The following is a 23,516-nucleotide window of genomic DNA, read 5'->3' on the forward strand; positions in this document are numbered from 1 at the left end:
CTTTATGTAAAATTTAGGTTCTGATGATTGGCTTCTTTTGTCAATGACCAGAGTTGAACGAATGAATATCAAAATAAACACTGTGAATAAATTACTTTTGATTAATTCTAGTGACAAGGAATATGAACTTTGAACAATCAAGTCATTTTTTTCTGAAAAACTAACTTATGATTATTTTGGATTGTCAATCTTATCATTTTCTGTTTCTTTACTAACTTGCTTTTGCTACTGAAATACATTAACCAATCATGTTTGTTGTACTAACTGTTGCTAGGTTACAGGAATTTATTAACCAATCATATTTATTATATGGGTAGTGGCTAGGTTTCAATACTCTTATAATAACCACATATATATGGCAAAGTTACAAAGATATAAATCATTAATTTACATTTTATTTAGTTCAGATCAAAATCTTTGTAATAAATTAGAAGTGGTGATAATAATTGGCACAAAATGTAGCCAAAAGAGCTTTCAACAGATGTATGGTAAAATTCTGATTTTAAACTAATGAATGCCATAGAAGTATTGGTTTATTGTTCAACATTCACACTATAATTGTCCTCCCTAGTTTTTAGTTTCTTTTTTGAAAAAAGGGCAATTTTCTTTTATTTCTAATCTTAGCATATTGACATGGGTTGAAGGTTGTATATGTTAACACACAAAAAATATTCTACAGAAAAATGACTGGACCATTTGATATCAACTCTCTCTCTCTCTTTCTGTCTGTCTCTCTCCCCTGTGTGTGTCTGTGTGCTTCTATGTCTCTTTTTCTCTCTCTTTCTGTCTGTCTCTCTCTTTCTGTCTGTCTGTCTGTCTGTCTCTCTCTCTCTCTCTCTCTCTCTCTCTCTCTCTCTCTCTCTCTCTCTCTCTCTCTCTCTCTCTCTCTCAATTAGATGGTACACTTGTTACACATGTTAATGTTTTACTGACTAAACATGTTGATTTCAGTTCCGTGAGTCCCTAAAAAAGCTGATGGAGACCCTCAATGCAACTACACCTCACTACATCCGCTGTATCAAACCCAACGACATAAAGGAGGCATTTATGTAAGTAATGTTATAACATCTCACTACATCTGTTGTAACAGACAGGTGTTTATGTTAGTAATATTATAACACCTGTAAAACCTTACAGTAGGCCTTCTTACTATTAACATGAACACAAATGTACTTGACAACAAACGCCATTGTTGTGTTATCGTGAATGATGTGAAATTCAAATTGGGTGTGTGTTATATACAGCAATGTTTAGATATACTGATGTTTACAGATTGGTGTGTGTTATATTCAGCAATGTTTAGATACACTGATGTTTACAGATTGGTGTGTGTTATATACAGCAATGTTTAGATACACTGATGTTTACAGATTGGTGTGTGTTATATACAGCAATGTTTAGATACACTGATGTTTACAGATTTGATCCAAAGCGAGCTGTTGAACAACTTCGGGCCTGTGGTGTCCTGGAGACAATACGAATCAGCGCCGCAGGATATCCCTCTAGGTAACGTACAGATATTTCTCAAGGTAACGTACAGATATCCCTTGATGTAATGTACAGATATCCCTCTAGGTAACATACATATATCCCTCTTGGTAATGTGCAGACATCCCTTATGGTACTGTACAGATATCCTTCTAGGTAGTACTGTGCAGATATCCTTCTAAGTATTGTACAGATATTCCTCTAGGTAATGTACAGGTATCCCTCTACAAAATATACAGATATCTCTCTTAGTAATGTACAGATATCTCACTAGGTAATGTGCAGATATCCCTCTAGGTAATGTACAGATATCACTCTAGGTAATGTACATATATCCCTCTAGGTAATGTGCAGATACCTCTGTAGGAAATGTACAGGTGTCCCTCTACATAATATACAGATATCCCTCTAGGTAATGTACAAATATCTCTCTATGTAATGTACAGATATCCCTCTAGGTAATGTGCAGATATCCCTCTAGGTAATGTGCAGATACCTCATGTACAGATATCCCTCTAGGTAATGTACAAATATCTCTCTATGTAATGTACAGATATTCCACTAGGTAATGTACAGATATGCCTCTAGGTAATGTACAGATATCCCACTAGGTAATGTACAGATATATCTCTAGGTAATGTACAGATATCCCTCTAGGTAATGTACAGATATCCCTCTAGGTAATGTACAGATATCCCTCTAGGTAATGTACAGATATCCCTCTAGGTAATGTACAGATATCCCTCTTGGTAATGTACAGATATCTCTCTAGGTAACATACAGATATCCCTCTTAGTAATGTACAGTATCCCTCTAGGTAATGTACAGATATCCCTCTTGGTAATGAACAGATATATCTCTAGGTAATGTACAGATATCCCTCTAGGTAATGTACAGATATCCCTCTAGGTAATGTACAGATATCCCTCTAGGTAATGTACAGATATCCCTCTTGGTAATGAACAGATATCTCTCTAGGTAACATACAGATATCCCTCTTAGTAATGTACAGTATCCCTCTAGGTAATGTACAGATATCCCTCTTGGTAATGAACAAATATATCTCTAGGTAATGTACAGATATCCCTCTAGGTAGTTCAGATATCCCTCTAGGTACCTGCAAAACAAAAATGTCAAGCAAACCATTGGACATAATTTTGCTATTTTGATGATATATTTTATTTCCCAGCTCTGCTATATAAAGGGTGCAAAGGGCACTTAATCTACATAGTGTAACATTTTAGTCCTTGTATATTCATATGATATGTTTCATTAAATTTAAGTTTATTCTTTTTAGCTGTAATGGGAATTAAAAACAGTGTATCTGATATTTTGGATCACTCTGTAATTTTAAAACTGAATGAAGATCGCTTCCTGTAATGACTTGATATCTGAACGAATACGTAATGACTTGATATCTGAACGAATACGTAATGACTTGATATCTGAACGAATACGTAATGACTCGGTATGTGTTTGTAGGTGGACCTATCCCGAGTTCTTCCAGAGATATCGGGTTCTAGCTCGGTCCAAAGATATCGACAGAAGTGACCACAAAAAGACATGTGAAAATGTTCTCACTAAAGTCATACAGGTAAGGAATCTCAGTTCATATTATTGGTGGATCCAATGTTTTCTTGGATTGATATATATGGGCGTAGAGGGGGATCTAAGAATTCTTGATGGATCAATAAACTTTAGTGTGACTTTATAAATGAAGAAAATAATGCTGATTAGGTTAATAAGAAATTTATTGCTCATTATTTATGGCCATCTACGTGTTTAATTCTGGATCTTCATTAATTTGATAGAATTAATTTGATAGAATTTCCTTGATAGTTACATATTTAGTGATAATTATTAAGAGACAAAATGACAGTTTATTATTTATTTAAACAAGGTCAAAAAATGAACTTTGAAATCTTTTGAGTGGATTTTAAGAGAGTATTTGACATATTTCAAAACTTATTTTATTTGTTTGTTTAGTTAATTTTTATATGACATATAACATAGTGAAGGCTATGATTTCCTAAGACCTGTGGATTTGATAGATTTAGTTATTGATTGGAGTACATTAAATGAGAGTATGTTTACCTTGATTTGTGTTATCATGTTCAGGGCTCAGTGAAGAAAACTCCTCGGGGGCTGGAGGTATTGACAAGTTGTCATGACAACAGGTCCAAACAGTCATGGCTTTCAGGCTTCTCATTGCAAGATCACATGACCTTTACTTTTTTTAATTTTCAAAAAATAAGATCTCATTTGCAGGGTTCAACACTAACTTTTTAATGCATTAGTCCAGCCGGACTAGTGCCTGTTTATTTTAACTAGTCCACAGGATCTTTACTTTAATTTTTAAATTTTCAAAAAATAAGATCTCATTTGTTAGTTGTTTTATCTAATTATAAAAAATATAAAATACAAGATTGAATTTTCATTGTAAAGAAAGAAGTCTTTCTGTTGAATTGGGTTAGTTAATTAGAAATGAAAAATAAAGTATAAAGTTGACTGCGTTTCCACTTCTTTAGATTTTTAGATGGAATAACAGACAAAGATTAATGTGAAATCTTTCTCATTATTTCTTTTAAGGGGGTGGGGGTGTTGTTAAATTTTCAAAAAAAATAAGATTAATGGGCATGCTATTTTGTGGAATAATTTTAATGTGAATAAAGAATATTTTTAAAAAAAAGGATCGAGCTCCATGATTGGGTGAAGAATAAAATTAGATTCATAGATAAGGGATATCTGCAAAAATGTGGCCACCATGAATATTTTTAATGAATCCCTATTTGTAATCCAGGCTAATCTGGATTATCCTAATCCGAGCTTATTTTGTTGGACAGAGAGCCCGGACCCTGACTGTTTGGATCTAACCTTGTTTAAATGTATCCCTAGTCTTGTTACAATACAATAACATGGTTCTTATTTATATTAACTTTGTATGAATATTCATTAGCCAGTATTATGCATATTCATTAGTGTGAATTATATGAATATTTATTATTAATCTTATCGAATATTTATAATTTATCTTATTAGATATTTATTATTTAGCTCATTGAATATTGGTTTGGGCTGTGAATTTTAATCAGTTGATTACAGTTTATATTTATGATTCAATTTATTTATGATACTTCAATTATTATAAACTAAAGCAAGGTAGAAAAATGTATTAAATTTTCAATAGAAAGAAAGAAAAAATAAATGAATAAATAATGCTCTTTCCCCCTGCAGAAGAAAAACTGAATTAAATTGGATAGTTTTGTTTGAATTAGCATCTGATTAAAATTATGAACTTTACCTCCATTAATGAAGTCCAGACATCATATTTGTTAATTAATATCAATTTATAGCTGATATACAGTTGACAGTTAATTTACTAAATAACTGACAGCTCAATTTATTCAATTTGACAGTTGATTTCCCAGACTATATGACAGTTGAAAGCTTAGTTTATTCAATTTGACAGTTGAATTCCCAGATTAAATGACAGTTGAATAACAGTTAAATGACTGTTGTATAGCTGTGAGTTAATGTCATCCTATAACACACATTAGATCTATGTCTCTTTTCTGGATGAAATTCTCTATAATTAAAAGCATTTCATAATATTACACCATTACAATGAGGGTTAAGATCAAAAGTTCTATGTCTGACATAAAATACTTAGCAAATTAACTCATTATTTACTCAGCTGTAGTAAAACATTTACTTTGTTTATTCTTAGAAGTTGGATACAAAACGGGCACCATTGTACATGCTTTTTTTTTGGGGGGGGGGGGGGGGGGGTGGATGGGGGAGGTTACATAACTTGTACTGTAGGAATCCATCTTACTTTTAAAACCCTATTCCCAACTTTAAAAATTTGTTTTAATTATCTTTTTATGTTACGGACATTAATTAATCTTTTGATCTCATCCCTGATATCTCCTATACTCAAACAATATATCTCTCTTTCTCTGTGTTCTACAATTTTACACTAACATTTATATTCCCTTGTTACTATTAATAGAATGAATTTTTTCCGTTGCTATGAATACAGTGAAGGGGTTCTCCTTTGTTATTCTATAGACACTTGATCCTTGATTTATAACTTAACATTACTTTTCTCTTTGTTTATGATTTTATAGCTGATATTAATTCAATGATTATTTTTTTTAATTATAGCTTAATTTGATTAAGGAGGCTCGGTGGTCAACGAATGATTTATCGTATCTAACTAAAATGTGAAAGGATACTTTTTTTTTTTTACATATAAACTTAAAATATTAATTGAAGAAAAAATTCATAAATTTTGACTTTTAACTTTGAATATTTTCTTATATTTTTATATAGAGCTCTTCTTCCTTAGGAGATCAATACAGTCTAAAAATGGCCACGACCATTGAGCCCTCCTTAGATTGAATGATAATGTATGTTTCAGGGTTTTTTTCTCACAGTGGAGAAAACATGTTTAAGGAATGCAACACCTGATTTTTGACATGTGTTTTTGATGCATTGTGGTTTTTCTATAGAATCTGAATGTTTATGAAATGATGTTAATCTCAGATAATATATGAGTCTATCTCAGAATCTGAGTCTGTCTCAGTCTCTGAGTCTATCTGAGTCTCTGAGTCTATCTCAGAATCTGAGTTAACATTATGTTCTCTGAGGCGAGCCTTTTGAGTCTCTGCATGGTTCTGTTTTGTTTTGAGAGCATGGGAATGTTGGACAACCAAATGTACATGTCTGTATCGCTGACTGCTCTGTTTGACTGAAGGTCAAAACGTGTACGAAGTACTATTCACATTTATTTGATAAATTACTATTATTCAGTAATTTAATCTAAAATAAACTGGTTTTTAATATTATATTATCTGTAATTATTAACAATTTAACATCTAAAGCATTCACATAGGAAACATACTGCTTAACAATTCTTTGCCAAATTTTGGATGGTAGGGAAATAAGGTTTAGGGGGGTGGGGGGGGGGGGGGGGGGAGGATGATCAAAGATGGCCGCGTGCTTGGGTCTTTGATTTTAGAGACAAATGTGAAATTGTTGCAATTTTTTTTAATTCTTATGCATTCAGAAATAATTGGTGTTTAGTAATTAATAACAAAAAAAGCCTGTACCAAATTGTGAATCTCAAGAAATTGGTAAATTGTCAAACAATGCATCATAAAATGTTTTGTTTTTCCTTTACTTTCCTTTTGAAAATTTAATTTTTTTATTTTACTTTCATTTTCTACTTTCACTTCTCAGGATCCAGACAAGTATAGGTTTGGTAAAACAAAGATTTTTTTCCGCGCCGGACAAGTGGCGTATCTGGAGAAGTTACGCTCCGATAAACTGAAGGCCTGCGGAATCATGATCCAGAAACATGTCAAGGGCTGGCTGGCACGGCGACGATATCAACGAATCACCAAGTCTGTTACATTGCTTCAGAAATATGGGCGTGGCCTGCTGGCTAGAAGGTAGGCCAATCAAAACTCTCCTTTTATTCCTGTCAATTTTTCAGAAATTGCTTTGAAAATCATGTATTTTAAGGTATATTGACACTCCGATAAGGGAAGTAACTGTTAATAGAAATATAAGAATGCTTTAAGTTTGTACTACTGTGGTTTCATTAATATTCATTGGTATCAATTTTCGTGAATAAAGTGAAAATCATGGTTTCAAGATACTTAAATTCGTGGCCAATGATTCTTTCAATACAAATTATTAGTAGAAATTGCATTTCAATGAACACTTTATTTCATGGATAAACTTAACAACGAAATCCACGAAAATTGGTATTCAACGAATATTGATGAAACCACAGTACATGAATTCTTTTTTATGAGAGTATTTAATTCTGCTATTCTTCTTTTTTGTATCAAATTGTGAATATAAAATTGCTAATGCCTAACTTTTGTTGTATTAAGTTTACAACAGTCAGAAAAATGATAGCAAGATTTTAATATCTATGAGAAGTGCTTCTCCCAACTTAAAGTGGTTAATAGTTTCTCCTGCTTAATTAATGTACAGTATATCCTTAAGATGAATTGTTGTATAGTCATTAAAGTTATTTCTGACAAAAAGATTCCGTAACTGTGTGCATTTCAATCATATTTCCTTTTGGGGAGGTGTAAAACTAAGCTTATTTTTATTTAGGACAATAATCCCAAAGCAAGATAATGTTAACAATGATTATAAACAAATCAATTTAAATGTTTAATGCATGTCAACATCTTTCTTACAAAGTTACTGTAAGAGCTTTATAGCCAAGGTAAAAATTAAAAACTGCATGATTTCATTATTTAGAGGGCAATTTTTGACCGCTCACGATTCATGGCTGGTTTAATAGAAATCAGCAGCAGTGTCAACTCCTATGATCTTAAAAACTTGCCTACAATGTCTTCGCCGTTTCTTGTCCTCTTTTTAAGATGATAAGACAGGAAAATGAAAACAGCAATACCATGTGCTTGCCATCCTTGTTTTGAGCATGTAACGTACTATTTCTCTAGTGTTGACAGAAGTGTAAGCTGTACAAGGTATAGCTTTCCAAAAATGTAAGGCTCTGTATTCCCAGAATTCTGATTCCATTTACAGACATGCCAAGTTTCTGCGTGAGACTTTTGCTGCAACTCGTATACAGAAACAATGGAAGGGCTACAGAGCCCGGAGGGAGTACGTCAAAGTCCGAAAAGCAACCATTGTTATACAGGTAAATAGTCAGTAGTCATATAGGTAAATAGTCTGTAGTCAGACAGGAAAATAGTCAACAGGGCCAGGAGGGAGTATGTCTAAGTCAGAAGGGCAACCATTGTCATACAGGTAATATTTTACCTGTATGATGTGGAATTGTCTGTCTTGGAGTCGGCAATAAGAGTGTTTAGCTGTACCTGTCGGATACTGTCTGGCATGTTAAGGCGTTCCCTCTTCTTACAGTCTGCCTTCGGAATGTATACTTTGGACGTGTTTTATTTTTATGATATTCAATCTGAATGATTTGTTCTCTCCGTCTTACAGTCGGCCATCAGAGGATACTTTGGACGGATGCTGTTTAAGCAGGAGCTCCACGAGCACCGCGCAATTACTATACAGAAGATGGTGCGCTCTTACCTGGCCAGGCGGCGCTACAAGAGGGTGATGCGGGGCATTGTGTTACTGCAGAGTCACTACCGGCGACGGAGGGCCAAGAAACAACTCAAAGTTCTCAAGGTCTGCCATACGTTTGTCTGTATCTACATTGCTGGGCTGTCATATATATTAGATATTTTCTGTATCCTGATAAAGCTTGCAAGCTTATTAATCCTCGATTAAACTGATTGGAATTTTTTCATTCCTTGTCAGACATTCAGTACTTTCATTCCTTTGATTTCAGATTGAAGCCAAATCAGTGGAGCATATCAAAAATGTCAACAAAGGCCTGGAGAACAAGATCATCCAGCTACAGCAGAGACTCGATGCCAAGGTCAGGGTCGTCTAGTCTTAAGATCTCCTTGTAATAGATCTGCTCAAAGAGGTGGATCCAATTATTCAATTAATTGGGTTTTTCCAATCGATCTTCATGTTAGGGTAGATCCAATAAATCTGCTATTAAATGGGTGGATCCAAAGCATCAGGTATAGGGGTGTTTCCAATCGATCTATTTGTAGGGGTGGATCCAATAGATCTGATCTTAAAGGGGTGGATCCAAAGCATCAGGTATAGGGGTGTTTCCAATCGATCTCCTTGAAGGAGTGGATCCAATAAATCTGATCCAATCAATCTCCTTGTAGGAGTGGATCTTATAGATCTCATTTAGGGGTACAGGGGTACATATATTCCTATTCTTATTCTTTATATGGGTTCCTTTTATTCTGTCTTTCATTAGTCTCATTATCTAAACAGAAATTGCATAGATAATAGGGAACTAAAGTCAGATTGACAACAACAGCCAATCAAAAAACAGGAACAAAATACCAATCTGTAAAACCTTTTCTTCTTGGTTTTAGAGATGAATTCAGTAGCTACTAATTTATACCAGATTATAATCTATGTTAAGTCATTTTATGCTTTATACCAAGCGAAGCAGTTTATTAAAAAGTGTAAACTGTCCTTACCCAGTTGATATGAGTATCGGTATATACATGTATTGGGTATCTTTTGATGTTAGTTTTACTGTGACAGACAACAATTTTTATGTGATATAAAATAAAATTTTCAGCCAATTTAATGGCATGTTACAGCATAAATTAAACTATCCCTCTTCTCAATTTTTGATATATCGACACTGTTCAATTTTTATGGTGTGCACAGAAATATAAACCTATTTTTTCCTCAATAAAGTTACAAAAAAGTTTTCACCAGTTGATATTAGCTGTTTTAATTAAGGAATGAATTCAATATTTATTTGTTTTATACGACATAAAATGGTTTGGGGCAGTTTACGCTTTATAAAACGCAAAGCGGTTCTTAAAAAAGCGTAAACTGTTTCAAACCATTTTATGTTGTATAAAACTAAAAAATATAGAATTCATTGCTTATAATTCAATTTTTTTACTCTTCATTGTAGATAAAAACAGTCATTTGACCTTTAAAATGTAGAATTGTACAAAATTCAAACGTAACGTCAGGTGTATTGATACGTTTTTGACGTTAGTCTTACTATGACGTAGGCAACATTCTTTATAAGATATAAAATAATTTTTTAGCCAATCAGAAAGTGCATTACAACCAGAATTAAATTATTTTATTTTAACAATGTTTAATATTCTTCGTGTACTCAGAACAAGGAGGGCATGAGTATAAAGGAACAAGAGGTGTACATCAAACAGCTGAAAGGAGAGCTGGAAAAACTGAGGTCCTCAAATGAGGAGGGCAAACGGTCCTCAAACAAGGTCAGCGAACTAATGCAGCAAATCAAGGACCTCCAAGAGGAGCTTAGCAGAGAGAGGGAGGAGAAACAGGTCCTCATCACAAAGAGCGAGGAGATGGTGAAGGAACATACTCAGGTGAAAGAGAGAAAGAGAGAGAGAGAGAGAGAGAGAGAGAGAGAGAGAGAGAGAGGTCCTCATCACCAAGAGTGAGGAGATGGTGAAGGAACATACTCACGTGAGAGAGAGAAAGAGAGAGAGAAAGAGAGAGAAAAAAATGCAGATCCTCATCATTGAGAGCAAGGAGATAGGGAAGCAGCATACTCAGGTGAGTGAGATGTATATATATATATATATATAGAGAGAGAGAGAGAGAGAGAGAGAGAGAGAGAGAGAGAGAGAGAGAGAGAGAGAGAGAGAATGAAAGAGAAAGTCTGAAAATGAAAAAAAAAGAAAGGGAGATGGAAAGACATGAAGAAGAAAATGAGATGTGAAAGAACATTCTATAGCAAGTCACAGAGATTGACACAGAAAAATTTAAACACTGAAGATTTTGAAAAGGGGAGAACACACCCTATCTATAATAACCCAATTTTTTATATTATATAGATGTTGAGTAAGCTGGCTGAAGAAAAATGTCAATTAAAGGAGCAGTTAGAAGAAGCAAACTTAAAGCTGCAACAGCAAGAGACAAAGACCGATGGTGAGATAGGTGTATCTTTGATTCATAAATAAAACTGAGCAAATCAGTGTGGGTCGATGTTTTAGTTTTACCTGTAGATGATACAGGTAATACATGTTGATCAAACATTTTCACCTGTAGATTTGACAGGTTATACAGGTAGATCAGAAGTTTTACCTGTAGGTATACTTTTATGGTTATACAGGTCGATCAAAGAATGATATGGAAATATTTTTTACTGTTTCAACTTTCATTTAACATCAACAGATTTGAAAAAAAAAAAAAGATTTTGTGTGGGAAAAAAAATGTCTATTCTTCTTTCTGCTCTGGTTATTTTTTCTGCTTTCTGTTTTTTACTTTCATATATTATCTTTTTTTTTATATCATCAGATGAGATGAAGAAGAAGTTGGAGGAAACGAACGCGCTGCTCGCAGCCGAGTTTGACTCAGAGCGAAGTCATCATCAGCGCTTGGTCAAGGAGCACGCTCGCCTTCAGCAGCGTCTTGAGAATCTCCAGTCTGAGATGGCCGTGATGAACTCTCCCGGGGGTCACAAGAGAACGCCCTCGGACATAAGTGCAATCAGTCTCGAGTCTTACACGAGCTCAGTTTCTCCCGACGAAGTCAAGTACGACGATGAGGGACCCGAGGAAAAGGTCGGTACTTATATCCTGTAATGATAAACAGAAGGTCCTTACAAGTGAATGAAATAATCAAAGTACTGATAGTACTGAAAAGCACTAACACAGCTTCTGTTTGTGTATAAAAGATATATGTATATAACATTTTAGCTTATGTATACGCAATATATTTCCTCATCACTGCGTGGCAGCCTCTGCAATGATGTTTGTAAGACCCGTACATTACATTCACAATAGCCCGTACATTGGATTCACAATAGCCTGTGCATTTATGTGCACAAACTCCTGAAACTGGTTCCCTAACCAGTTTAAATGATGTAAACTGCTCATAGGGGGCGGTTATTCGTTGCACCGGAAGTAGAAGTCTAACGACAAAAAAGCGCTGAGCTATGCTTAGCGCTTTAAAAATGAAAACCCTTGAGCTCTGTAAATTATTGTGAAATCTTTATAATTCATGGTGGCTCAATTTTTGTGGTATTCACGGGTAGCCTCCCCCACAAATTTACATCCTGGATAAAAACAATTGTAGAAAGAGTTACCTTTCTTACTCAAAATGGAAACCAATGCATCCACAAAATTACATGTCAATGAATAAACAAAAAACTATAAAAATTGGCCCCCTTAAGTTTAAATGATTCCACAGTGACTGGAAAACTTACAACAGAACATTCTAAGTGAATAAAATGAAGAAAACTTATATGAAGAACCCTAGGAATAATACGACAGTCAGATTTAATTTTAAAGTATTTTTAATTTTAGTATTTGTTGTTTTATCAGGACCAGGGATACGGGACAAAGAAGAAAAAGAAAGCTCCCGCGCCCCCCGCTCCCACGGCAAACGCCATGGAGAAAGAAATGAAGGTCAGGAAAGTGAAAAGTCTAAAAAGTTTATCAAAAATTTAACCCTTAGTCTCTCAAGGCATAAATTACATAGAACATAAAGTGATAGTTTGCTTTAGTTTGTGTAACTATGTTTAAGGGCTGGCATCCCCAATGTTTACTGTTGCACTGATATAGTAAAACATATTAAATGTAAATGTTATATGTGATGAAAAATTGAAAATATATAGTTTTAAGTTGTTTTGAAATGTTTTTATCTGCAAAAATGAGAATTTCAACTTTATTGAAATGGTGTCACTTATGGTCGTCAGTATACATTGGGTTAGGCCATTCTGCACACAAATAAAAAAAAAGAATCGGGGATTAAAATTTGAAAGTAATGAGCGTGATTGTAAATTTTGTAATGACAAGTTGACTAACTAGCCTTGAACCTGCAAGCCACCTTAAATCTTTGACATTTGTTTATTCTTACTTGCTCATATGTTCCTATTGAAATAAACACCTACAAGTATTATTAAATATTTTTATATGAAAGCATATAAGGAAGCTAATTTTAGTATATACAGGTAATTATATGATCTGGGTTTTTTTTTAAAGAAAAAAATGTTAGCACTCATTTTCTGTTAATTCAGAAACTTTTTTCTTCATGAGCATTTTGCTAATCTGAAAAATGAAAATAACTCTTAAGCTTCTGTATAATTTGTGAAGGATTTTTGAAATGATGAGGAAAGTTTCAAAAGTTTGTGTACATCAAGAAGTAAGTGAAATCTATTACCTGAAAGTTAGCAGAAAAATACTAAGGTGGAGGATCTAAGATGTGTCAGTGAAATTTTGCAATGTTGAAGTGGCGGATCGTTATTCTGTCTGTAGAATGTTGACATAGGACTGGTGCTAAAACTACAGAACAAGGTGAAGGAGCTAGAAGGACAGCGCACGGAACTCGAGGAGAAGCTGGAACGGTACGAGGAGGAGACACCGCAGGGCACCACGGACAACGCGGTGATATCAAACTCCGCATTCAATGCTCTGAAGGTAAGGGTAGCAATTCGGTGGAGGAAATCCAGCATTTTGTTACAGGTGTATGTGTAAAAAGTGTGTGTGTTTGGGGGGGATCCAGCATTTTGTTACAGTTGTATGAGTAAAAAGTGAGTGGTGGATCCAAAAAGAATAGTAGTCTTGTTGAATATGGATCCAAGATTTATTATAGGTTTATATTCATGAGTGAAGGATGTCTCCAGAAGAGAGGCAATCCTGGGGAGGGGATTCAACATTTTGTACCAGGTGTATGTATTATAGTGAGGGGTGGATCCAGCATTTTGTTACAGGTGTATATGAAAAGTGAGGGGTGGATCCCACATATTATCTCTTTTCCACCTGCCTTTGAACATAAATCTTGCTGGTAAAGAGATTTACATACTGGATGAAATACCATCACTGAGTAATGGAAAAGTAGCTATCGGTTGTATCATCTGAGATAAATGGCCGCTCCCCCCTCCCCCTCCCCTCCTCCTCTCCACCCTTGAGAGCTGTTCCTCCCCCTGTGTTCCTTTGTTGGTGTAGCATGTGTGTCACTATTACCCCTATCTGTGTGTCTACAGGCATGTACTGCAAGACATCCAAGTGTACAACCAGTTTGTCAAAATCAGTTTACGAGAACCAGTTTATCTCAACCAGTTTACAAGAACCAGTTTATCTGAATCAATTCATCTGAATCAATCTAAGTTGTTTTTGGTTTGATCTAAAAACAGTGTTTCATTTTTTGTTTTTGTTTAGTAGACAAATTTCATTTCAATTTTTTTCTAATTATTTTGTGTTTTTTAATCTGTAAAATGCTGTGTATAGATTGAACGCCTTCCAAACTACTTTATATTGATTGGTTGAAATGATGTAGTTGTGCTTTACTGTGATTGGTTGATATCGTGTAGTTGTGCTTTATTGTGATAGGTTGGGAGGTAACTAGCTCGAGGGAAATCATTTAATTAGATAACAGAAAAAATATGTAGATGCTGCTCAAATTTGAGCAAAAAAAATTATGATTTATTGCTTTGCTTTTCAAAGTTGAAATTAATGTTAGATAGAATTAACAAAACATATATGTTTGATAGGTGAGACTTATGAAAGATGGTCAAAATTAAGGGAGTGACCTCTTTATTAAAGAAAGATAACTCTGTTTTGTAGCCCCTGGTCTATTATTGTGTTACCATCAGTGCGTACTTGTACTTGATAATACTCCAAATAATATATTGCTTTCAAAAAACAACAACAAAGCTAACAAACTGAATAAAAGGAACAATAACCAACATATAAGGGAGATAACTTTTGTATCCAAGAAAGACAACTCTGTTCTGATCTTTATTGACCCTGTTGTATATTTTTCCTTCTTTGTACAGTGGGGAGCTGATGTTAAGGCAGTACACAGGCTGAGTTATTTCTGTTCTCTACATAGACTTGTACTACTCTGTGTTCAGTATATCAATGAATGGAGTCTATAGCCATGTTAAATATTACACTGCATTGTGGTTCATTACTCTATAACAAACATTGTGATACCAGCTGATACTTTTATTGGTATATCAGAAGGCTGTATAAGAATGCTGGGTGGTTAACATATCACAAACACATCAGATTCAAAAATTATTGTGAAGAATAGATTCAAAAATTATTGTGAAGAATTGATCAAAAATTATTGTAAAGAATTGATCAAAAATTATTGTGAAGAATACTGTCAGCCAACTTTTATTTAAAAATTAACAGCAAGTAAAAAAGTTTACTAGGATATGAACTTGGTTGGTCACGTAATAAAATCCTGTGAAGCCCAAAGGACTTCTCAGAAGATTTGATCACGTACCAACCAAGTTCATATCCCAGTAAACTTTTTAACATTGCTGTTAGTTACTTATATATTCATGTTTGAGAAAGGCAAATAGTTCAGAATCACCAATACAATGGAGTGTTTATGATAACAGTAATGCATCAAGCGTTATGCAAGTGCAGTAATCATTGTGATGTCATCAAAAAGTTCATACAGAATTGAACGTTTTTGTTATTCTATAGGTTCATACAAGGAAGCATAATTATTTACAAATTTAAATATTCACAAACTACTAGAGGTATACTGGTTGGTCACAACTAATTTTCTCAATTTCATCTGTGTTTATTAAACCTATAGTACAAGGACTCGTTCGCGACGAGAATTATTTGCGATGACAAGGCGCTCGAGAGCGTTGCAAAGATTTCTCCCATACAAATAAAGTTGGTTTACAGTGAAGTATGTACCCAAATGTTAATCTGACTGGAGAATATTTCTGTGTTTTTGTACAGAGCTCTTCAATGAAAGGAGGTTGAAATAGCCTAAAATTGCTCATGACCATCCAGCTGTCTTAACAGACCAAAGTTTTATTTTTTCATTCTCTTGACAAACACAAGATTAAAAAGATATATTAGATTTACTTTTTATTGCCGATTTATATTTCTAAATGGGAGTGATTGTTTTGTTTTATCAGTACAATTTTTTTTAAACTTTTAAAAGGTGAATAAAATTTACCAACAGTTTTTAAAAACTTTTTATTTTGATATATTAAGCATTTCTCTCTCAATCTTTCTTTCTCTCTTTCGTGTTTTTAAGAGTTTTAATCTTAATTAAAACCAAACATTGTATTAATCTGCATGCTGATGTTCAGCATTGGTTACAGAGTTGTTGGAATTATGACAGAGAGCTGTGAAATAGTGGGGCAGAGTTAATCAAGAGAATGGATAGCTAAATGATAAATATGGTGGCGGTCTGTAGAGCTTAACAGAGACCAATGATACACAGGGAATGATGGGTAATTAATGGAGAATGATGGGAATTAACAGGGAATGATGGGAGACTAAATGGTTATGATGAACATTTAACAGTTAATTTTTAAGGAAAGAGGTAGGGAATCTTGGGTATTGAGCAGGGAATCTTGGGTATTACAGTGTTTCTAGCTTTTACAGTATTACTAACTTTTATGATGCAACTTCCTGTGAAGATACTGGAGCTTTTCAGGGTGACATAAAAAACAATTTTGCCCTTGATGTTTTGTGCATAGAATCAAAATTATTAGGATAAACGTTACGTTAGGTGTTTTTCACAGTTGTGTATTTCATCAAATTAGTTATCGAGTATGTTAAACACAAAAGCAAGACTGGTTGATGAAGTTTCAAGAGCAATTTTGAAAAAAAATACAACTAATTGCTAGCAGAAGGAAAAGGATTACATTAATGTTTAAAGGTCAATTTGGAGCATTATGTCGTTGTGCTAGCGGAGTGATTTCCCTTTGATAGAGTTGCCTCCCTTTAAACAGGTGATATAGAAAGTGAGTAGACACCGTTCACGTGTTTCGTTGTATGTTGTTTAATTCTGTGTTGTATGTTGTATAATTCTGTGTTGTATTATGCTTTCATTGTTTCACTTTTATTTTTCTGAGGGGTATCTAGAAACTACATTAATTTTATTTATCTTTCATTGCATTGAGTTGGCCAACTATTTTGATAATTTTTTCCTTCATTAGTTTTTCAACAAAAAGTTTAAAGCAATATGAGCTGTATTTTTTAGAATTTTATTTTGTTGCAAAAACCTGCTAGTATGATAAATCTGCATATAACTTAAACTTTTATGATAAATAAGATTTGAAAAAAATCATTACTTTTTGTCAAAGGAATTATTTCTCTTCTAAGGAATATAAAGCAAATCAATTTTTGTACAGGACGACAATAATTCAATTTTGCTCCAAATAAGGCTTCTTAACGACCTTTTCCACAAAAATATGGCTAACAGAAATTTAAAAACCATGATATTTTTGTCATTTTAGTAGAAAAGAACATTTTAGTAAAAAATAAATTTAATATGAAAAATGCAGCTCATATTGCTTTAAATTTTTACAAAATTCCATAACAGTAGACCATACAAATACCATTCATTTCCACCCTTTTTGGGGAAGTGAGCTGATTTATTTATTGTTGATCTATCAACATGGATGTAAACAATCAAGAACTAAAAAAAGTAAGATCCACCAAAATTTTGATAAGCATTTGACTGCATGAGAACCTAGATCCTCCTCTCACATTATTATTTGACCTTCACATTTGATTTTACCTCCTCTCAGTTATTTTAAGCACCTTGTCTCCTTCTTTTTCCCACCTGCCCTCCCCAGCAACAACTCGTAAATGCCGATGATGTCCAGCTTGTGATCAAACTCCAGAAACGAGTTGCCGAACTCGAGATGACCAAGTCCAAACTTGCCGACGAACTCGATGAGAGAGAAGATGAGGATGAGGATAAGTCGGGATTTAAAATCACGACTCCTGAGTTTGCATACAATAACTTAAAGGTAATGCTCAGGGTTCACTGAATACTCGAGTTTGTGTACAATAACTCAAAGGTAATACAAAGGCTCTATGTATACTGGAGATTGAGTACAATTACTTAGAGGTAATTTTAAGGGAATATTTTACACTCGAGTTTGCAAATGATGACTTGTAAAGGTGATTCATAAGATTTGTAGTACACCTGAGTTTGCATACAAGAATTCAATAACAAGACAATCAGAATGGGCCACGGGTGGGACTACTTAGGAGACAGAATTGACCATGGGGTGGGATTCTTTAGGGTACAGAATTGACCATTGGGTGGGATTCTTTAGGGTACAGAATGGGCCATGGGGTGGGATTCTATAGGGTACAGAATGGGCCATGGGGTGGGATTCTATAGGGTACAGAATGGGCCATGGGGTGGGATTCTATAGGGTACAGAATGGGCCATGGGGTGGGATTCTATAGGGTACAGAATGGGCCATGGGGTGGGATTCTATAGGGTACAGAATGGGCCATGGGGTGGGATTCTATAGGAGACAGAATTGACCATGGGGTGGGATTCTTTAGGGTACAGAATGGGCCATGGGGTGGGATTCTATAGGGTACAGAATGGGCCATGGGGTGGGATTCTTTAGGAGACAGAATTGACCATGGGGTGGGATTCTTTAGGGTACAGAATGGGCCATGGGGTGGGATTCTTTAGGGTACAGAATGGGCCATGGGGTAATTATAGTCACTGAGGTTGTCATATTTAGAACAAGGAGAGAGATGTAGGAGGATTGGTGTGTGGGATCTGTTGGAAAGGGGGAGTAGGTAATGGATTCACGAAGTTTGGAATAACAATTGCTCATTGGCGTAATCTTTATTTTAGATGCAGGGTCTATCAATATCAGTACTTTGATTTTTTGTTCATTAGATGCAGGAACTACAAAATGAAAACGACAAGCTGAAGAGAGAAGTCAACAAGTTGATGAAGTCAATCTCCGAAAACGTCAGCTTCGAGAGAGGCGGCACTAATTCCCCGGCCGGCAAAGAGTTCATGGGTAAGACGATTTCTAGGGTTACAGGGGTCAAGGCCAGGTGAAGGTCATTGGTTATAAGTGTAGCGATTGGTGTTGTGCTTCTCTTATACTAACTTAAGCCACGTACTTTTATAAACTTGTTTGTTTGCTTTGTTTGCCGTTTTCCGACTTGAAGTTTTAATTGTTAATTTTAATGGATTTATTCGTGCTCTCCTACATCAGTGTTATAGTTTTGGTCTGTGGGTTTTGGGCATTTTTTTTAATTCAAAGTCTCTTAAATATCAAACATCCATTTTAATGCAGTGGAAAGCAGATTTACTAACAACTGGATTCTTCATTTCAAACAGGGTTAGGGTTAGGGGCAGATTTGCAGAGAGCATTATGGTTGTCCATCCATAACTATCATATTTCATATCTTATAAATTGCAAGTTTGATCACTAAAATCTTAGTGTGATTTTAAGAAGTTTATTGAATAATAAAGTTTCACCTTTAAGATCTTTAAAAAAAAATAATTTTAATAAATTTATCATAGGTTGAAGTTTACATTGAAGTCTATGAGAAAAATGCATTTTTAAATATATTTCTTTAGTACAAGTAATTTTCTCATTCACATTCACATTCCTCTTAGTAAAAAGTTGCAAAAGCTTTCTCCGTATTTAAATATGCTAAAATGATTCATAATTTAACATACATATTTTGAGAAAATGATTTTTTCAATTTTCTTAAAGGGCAGGCAACTCTTTTAAAAAGTTTTAAGTGCACAATGTTCATTTAATTGACTACATACATACACCAAAGTTTGGTCTATGTCAGCCTCCTAATAGATTTATAGCATGTATTTGATATAGTATAGATCAATCAAACTTGTTAAATTCACCTTAGTTATGGATGGACTATGAAATTCTTCTGGTGTATTTTTTCTTCAGTCATTTGGAATAAAGCACACAAACATTTTTCTTAAAGATGGCTTAAGTGTGTTACTTCTTAGAATTAACTGTGCATTAATGTGCTTTTTTCTCTCAGATAATTTCTTCTTTTGCTTTGCAAAACTCATTGTATTCAATTTTACACCACACAATAGCTGTAAAAAATGTTTAGTTTTAGTATTAACCATTTTACTACGAAAAAAGTTGAAATAACAAATGAATGTAAAGAATTATAAGATTTGTGTCAAAAACTTAAAAAATTAAAAAAATTCATTAAGAATTTCTTCCTTTTGGGAAAGTAGAATATTTTGAATTTTTTATGCATAAAATCTTTGAAAGAAAAGTCTCATAGAAATTCTTTGTAGTGTTAAATAGTTTTCTGTTTTCTTTTTCTATATATTCCTTCTGTCTGCATGCTTCTCTTCACTGTGATTGGCTGAAATGTTGTCATGTGACTTCTGCTTGCGGTGTGATTCGTCCTTTGAAAAAAAAAATCACATGAATAACTTTGATTGGCTGCTACTAACATCTGCTGTGTTTTCTCTGTTTTGATTGGCTGATTTTGAAAAGATACAAAAGTAGAGGACCAAATGAAAGCTTTCAGAGGTATAAGTATCAGGAAATATTGACATTTATTGTGTTATTTACTTATCTATTGCCTGAGGATATGTTAACAGATATGTGAATCACAAGATATCATATTAGTCCACTGGCTTTATGTGCAGTTATAAGCTCCTATAATGAGCCTTCTTCTAAAAGTATTCCTCAATAAAATTCCAGAAATAGTTAAATGAGACAGACACTAGAAACATGTTAATTTCCGTAGCATACTATAGGTATAAATAGTTAAATGAGACAGACACTAGAAACATGTTAATTTCCATAGCATACTGTAGGTATAAATTGTTAAATGAGACAGACACTAGAAACATGTTAATTTCCGTAGCATACTATAGGTATAAATAGTTAAATGAGACAGACACTAGAAACATGTTAATTTCCATAGCATACTATAGGTATAAATTGTTAAATGAGACAGACACTAGAAATATGTTAATTTCCATAGCATACTATAGGTATAAATTGTTAAATGAGACAGACACTAGAAACATGTTAATTTCCATAGCATACTATAGGTATAAATTGTTAAATGAGACAGACACTAGAAATATGTTAATTTCCGTAGCATACTATAGGTATAAATTGTTAAATGAGACAGACACTAGAAACATGTTAATTTCCATAGCATACTATAGGTATAAATTGTTAAATGAGACAGACACTAGGAACATGTTAATTTCCATAGCATACTATAGGTATAAATAGTTAAATGAGACAGACACTAGAAACATGTTAATTTCCATAGCATACTATAGGTATAAATTGTTAAATGAGACAGACACTAGAAACATGTTAATTTCCATAGCATACTATAGGTATAAATTGTTAAATGAGACAGACACTAGAAACATGTTAATTTCCGTAGCATACTATAGGTATAAATTGTTAAATGAGACAGACACTAGGAACATGTTAATTTCCATAGCATACTATAGGTATAAATTGTTAAATGAGACAGACACTAGAAACATGTTAATTTCCATAGCATACTATAGGACTGGTATAAATGAGACAGACACTAGAAGCATGTTAATTTCCATAGCATACTATAGGTATAAATGAGACAGACACTAGAAACATGTTAATTTTCGTAGCATACTATAGGTATAAATGAGACAGACACTAGAAGCATGTTAATTTCCGTAGCATACTATAAATGAGACAGACACTAGAAGCATGTTAATTTCCATAGCATACTATAAATGAGACAGACACTAGAAACATGTTAATTTCCATAGCATACTATAGGTATAAATGAGACAGACACTAGAAACATGTTAATTTCCATAGCATACTATAGGTATAAATGAGACAGACACTAGAAACATGTTAATTTCCATAGCATACTATAGGTATAAATGAGACAGACACTAGAAACATGTTAATTTTCGTAGCATACTATAGGTATAAATTGTTAAATGAGACAGACACTAGAAGCATGTTAATTTCCATAGCATACTATAGGTATAAACACTGCTGTCTATGATTTTCAGGGGAGAAAATAGAAGCATAACTTTACTGTCATTATCTATACATGTGATTTAATTAACAGAATGTAATATGTAATGCCATTTTTGATGTAATATGTAGTTTACCTAACATTATATGTAACTATGTATATGTACTATTATCTACTGAAAAAGCAATTTTAATGGTGCCTGTATTAAACTTCTTGGTTGGAACTGAGAAGGGGCATGTATAATGTATTAACCTTTGTTTAGCCAATTGATAAGTATAGTTAACATAAAGAAGTATATATGGGGTGTAATAAAACCTTATAAACTGATACAAACCCTATGTAATCAAAATTACCGTACATGTGTACAATTAGTATTTAGATATATACACCTAAAGAAAATAACATAATTTATCAGAAGCAAAAAGAATTTAATGTTCAGAAGATGTCATTAATGTTCACAAGATGTCATTAATGTTCAGAAGATGTCATTAATGTTCACAAGATGTCATTAATGTTCACAAGATGTCATTGATGTTAACAAGATGTCATTAATGTTCACAAGATGTCATTAATGTTCACAAGATGTCATTAAATATGAAAAGATTGTTATGTAACATAGGTAACAATTATAATGTAAATAAATGTAATACACATGAATAATATGTAATAATTATATAAAATTGCATTAACATTCTATTATGACAAAAAGTTGCAAATAAGGAATGCAATGAATTTAAGCTTTTTTCAATGTGATGCCTATGAAAGAAACAAAATTGTAGTGACAATTTAACTTTTGTTTCTCTAGAACAATTTACAGCGATGTCGGATGAATTAGAGCGTCGCCGCGAGGAATGCCTACAGCTGAGAGCAATGCTGGCAGAGAAGAGCATCACGACGCACGCCATAGCGAAGGAGTCGTACGGCGGAATGGATGACATAGTGAACGAAGACAACGAACTCGCACTGGCCTACAGGACTCAGAAAGAACTCAACAGGTAAATAATGAAAAACTCACTAGGTATCTCAGAAAGAACTCAACAGGTAAATAATGAAGAACTCAACAGGTAAATAATGAAGAACTCACCAGGTATCTCAGAAAGAACTCAACAGGTAATGTAGTCATAGTCAAGACAATGACTTATACAGAGAGAGAGAGGGAGATAAAGAGAGAGAGAATAGAGAAAGAAAGGATGAACAAGAAAAGTTAAAGTGAGAGTAAGAAAGAGACCACAGAAAAAAAGAAAAGATGAAGACCATAGCATAGAAATGAGAGAGAGAGTGAAGGAGGGAGAGAGAGAGAGAATGAGATAAAGATAGAGAGAGAGATAAGGACACTAGAATCACTAAAGGATTCCAGGTGAATCCTTGAACCAGAACAATTCAGTGAAGAAGAGAGATCCAAATGGAATTCAAATACTGGGACTGACTTTTCATAGACACAGTGGCCGGGACCCCTGGTTTCCTTTGACTTGTGCCAGATATATTCAAGATATCAGTGTTCAACATACTGAAGTTGTACTGAAATGGCTGCTTTGGATCAAAGAATACTGGGATATCCTGTGATGGTTGTGTGTCTGATCCAATAACATATATATGAAGCAGATTGATCTCACCGTGACCTAATCTTGACCTCACCTTGACCTCACCTTGACCCCACACTGATGTTGTGGAGGAGGA

The 23,516-nt window shown here is 34.0% G+C and overlaps 1 protein-coding gene across 10 annotated transcripts in view; it reads left to right on the forward strand.

Annotated features, from left to right (window-relative positions):
* The window catches only part of LOC105330929 (unconventional myosin-Va), a 69,534-nt gene that overhangs the window by 24,286 nt on the left and 21,732 nt on the right, over nucleotides 1–23,516 (forward strand). For 4 of the 10 annotated variants that reach the window (XM_066075733.1, XM_066075734.1, XM_066075740.1 and 1 more), the window contains 17 exons: nucleotides 952–1,049; nucleotides 1,420–1,506; nucleotides 2,971–3,082; nucleotides 3,607–3,639; nucleotides 6,733–6,944; nucleotides 8,062–8,176; nucleotides 8,482–8,673; nucleotides 8,837–8,926; nucleotides 10,224–10,448; nucleotides 10,920–11,013; nucleotides 11,383–11,648; nucleotides 12,411–12,494; nucleotides 13,344–13,505; nucleotides 17,651–17,827; nucleotides 18,727–18,853; nucleotides 20,330–20,365; nucleotides 22,645–22,834. In XM_066075733.1, the coding sequence (XP_065931805.1) occupies nucleotides 952–1,049; nucleotides 1,420–1,506; nucleotides 2,971–3,082; nucleotides 3,607–3,639; nucleotides 6,733–6,944; nucleotides 8,062–8,176; nucleotides 8,482–8,673; nucleotides 8,837–8,926; nucleotides 10,224–10,448; nucleotides 10,920–11,013; nucleotides 11,383–11,648; nucleotides 12,411–12,494; nucleotides 13,344–13,505; nucleotides 17,651–17,827; nucleotides 18,727–18,853; nucleotides 20,330–20,365; nucleotides 22,645–22,834 (2,300 nt within the window). The remainder of the gene's footprint in view (nucleotides 1–951; nucleotides 1,050–1,419; nucleotides 1,507–2,970; nucleotides 3,083–3,606; nucleotides 3,640–6,732; nucleotides 6,945–8,061; nucleotides 8,177–8,481; nucleotides 8,674–8,836; nucleotides 8,927–10,223; nucleotides 10,449–10,919; nucleotides 11,014–11,382; nucleotides 11,649–12,410; nucleotides 12,495–13,343; nucleotides 13,506–17,650; nucleotides 17,828–18,726; nucleotides 18,854–20,329; nucleotides 20,366–22,644; nucleotides 22,835–23,516) is intronic. The other 6 variants (XM_066075743.1, XM_066075768.1, XM_066075782.1 and 3 more) reach the window with 4 other exon arrangements.

This window comes from Magallana gigas, chromosome 1, assembly GCF_963853765.1.
Source record: "Magallana gigas chromosome 1, xbMagGiga1.1, whole genome shotgun sequence".
Lineage (NCBI taxonomy): Eukaryota > Metazoa > Mollusca > Bivalvia > Ostreida > Ostreidae > Magallana > Magallana gigas.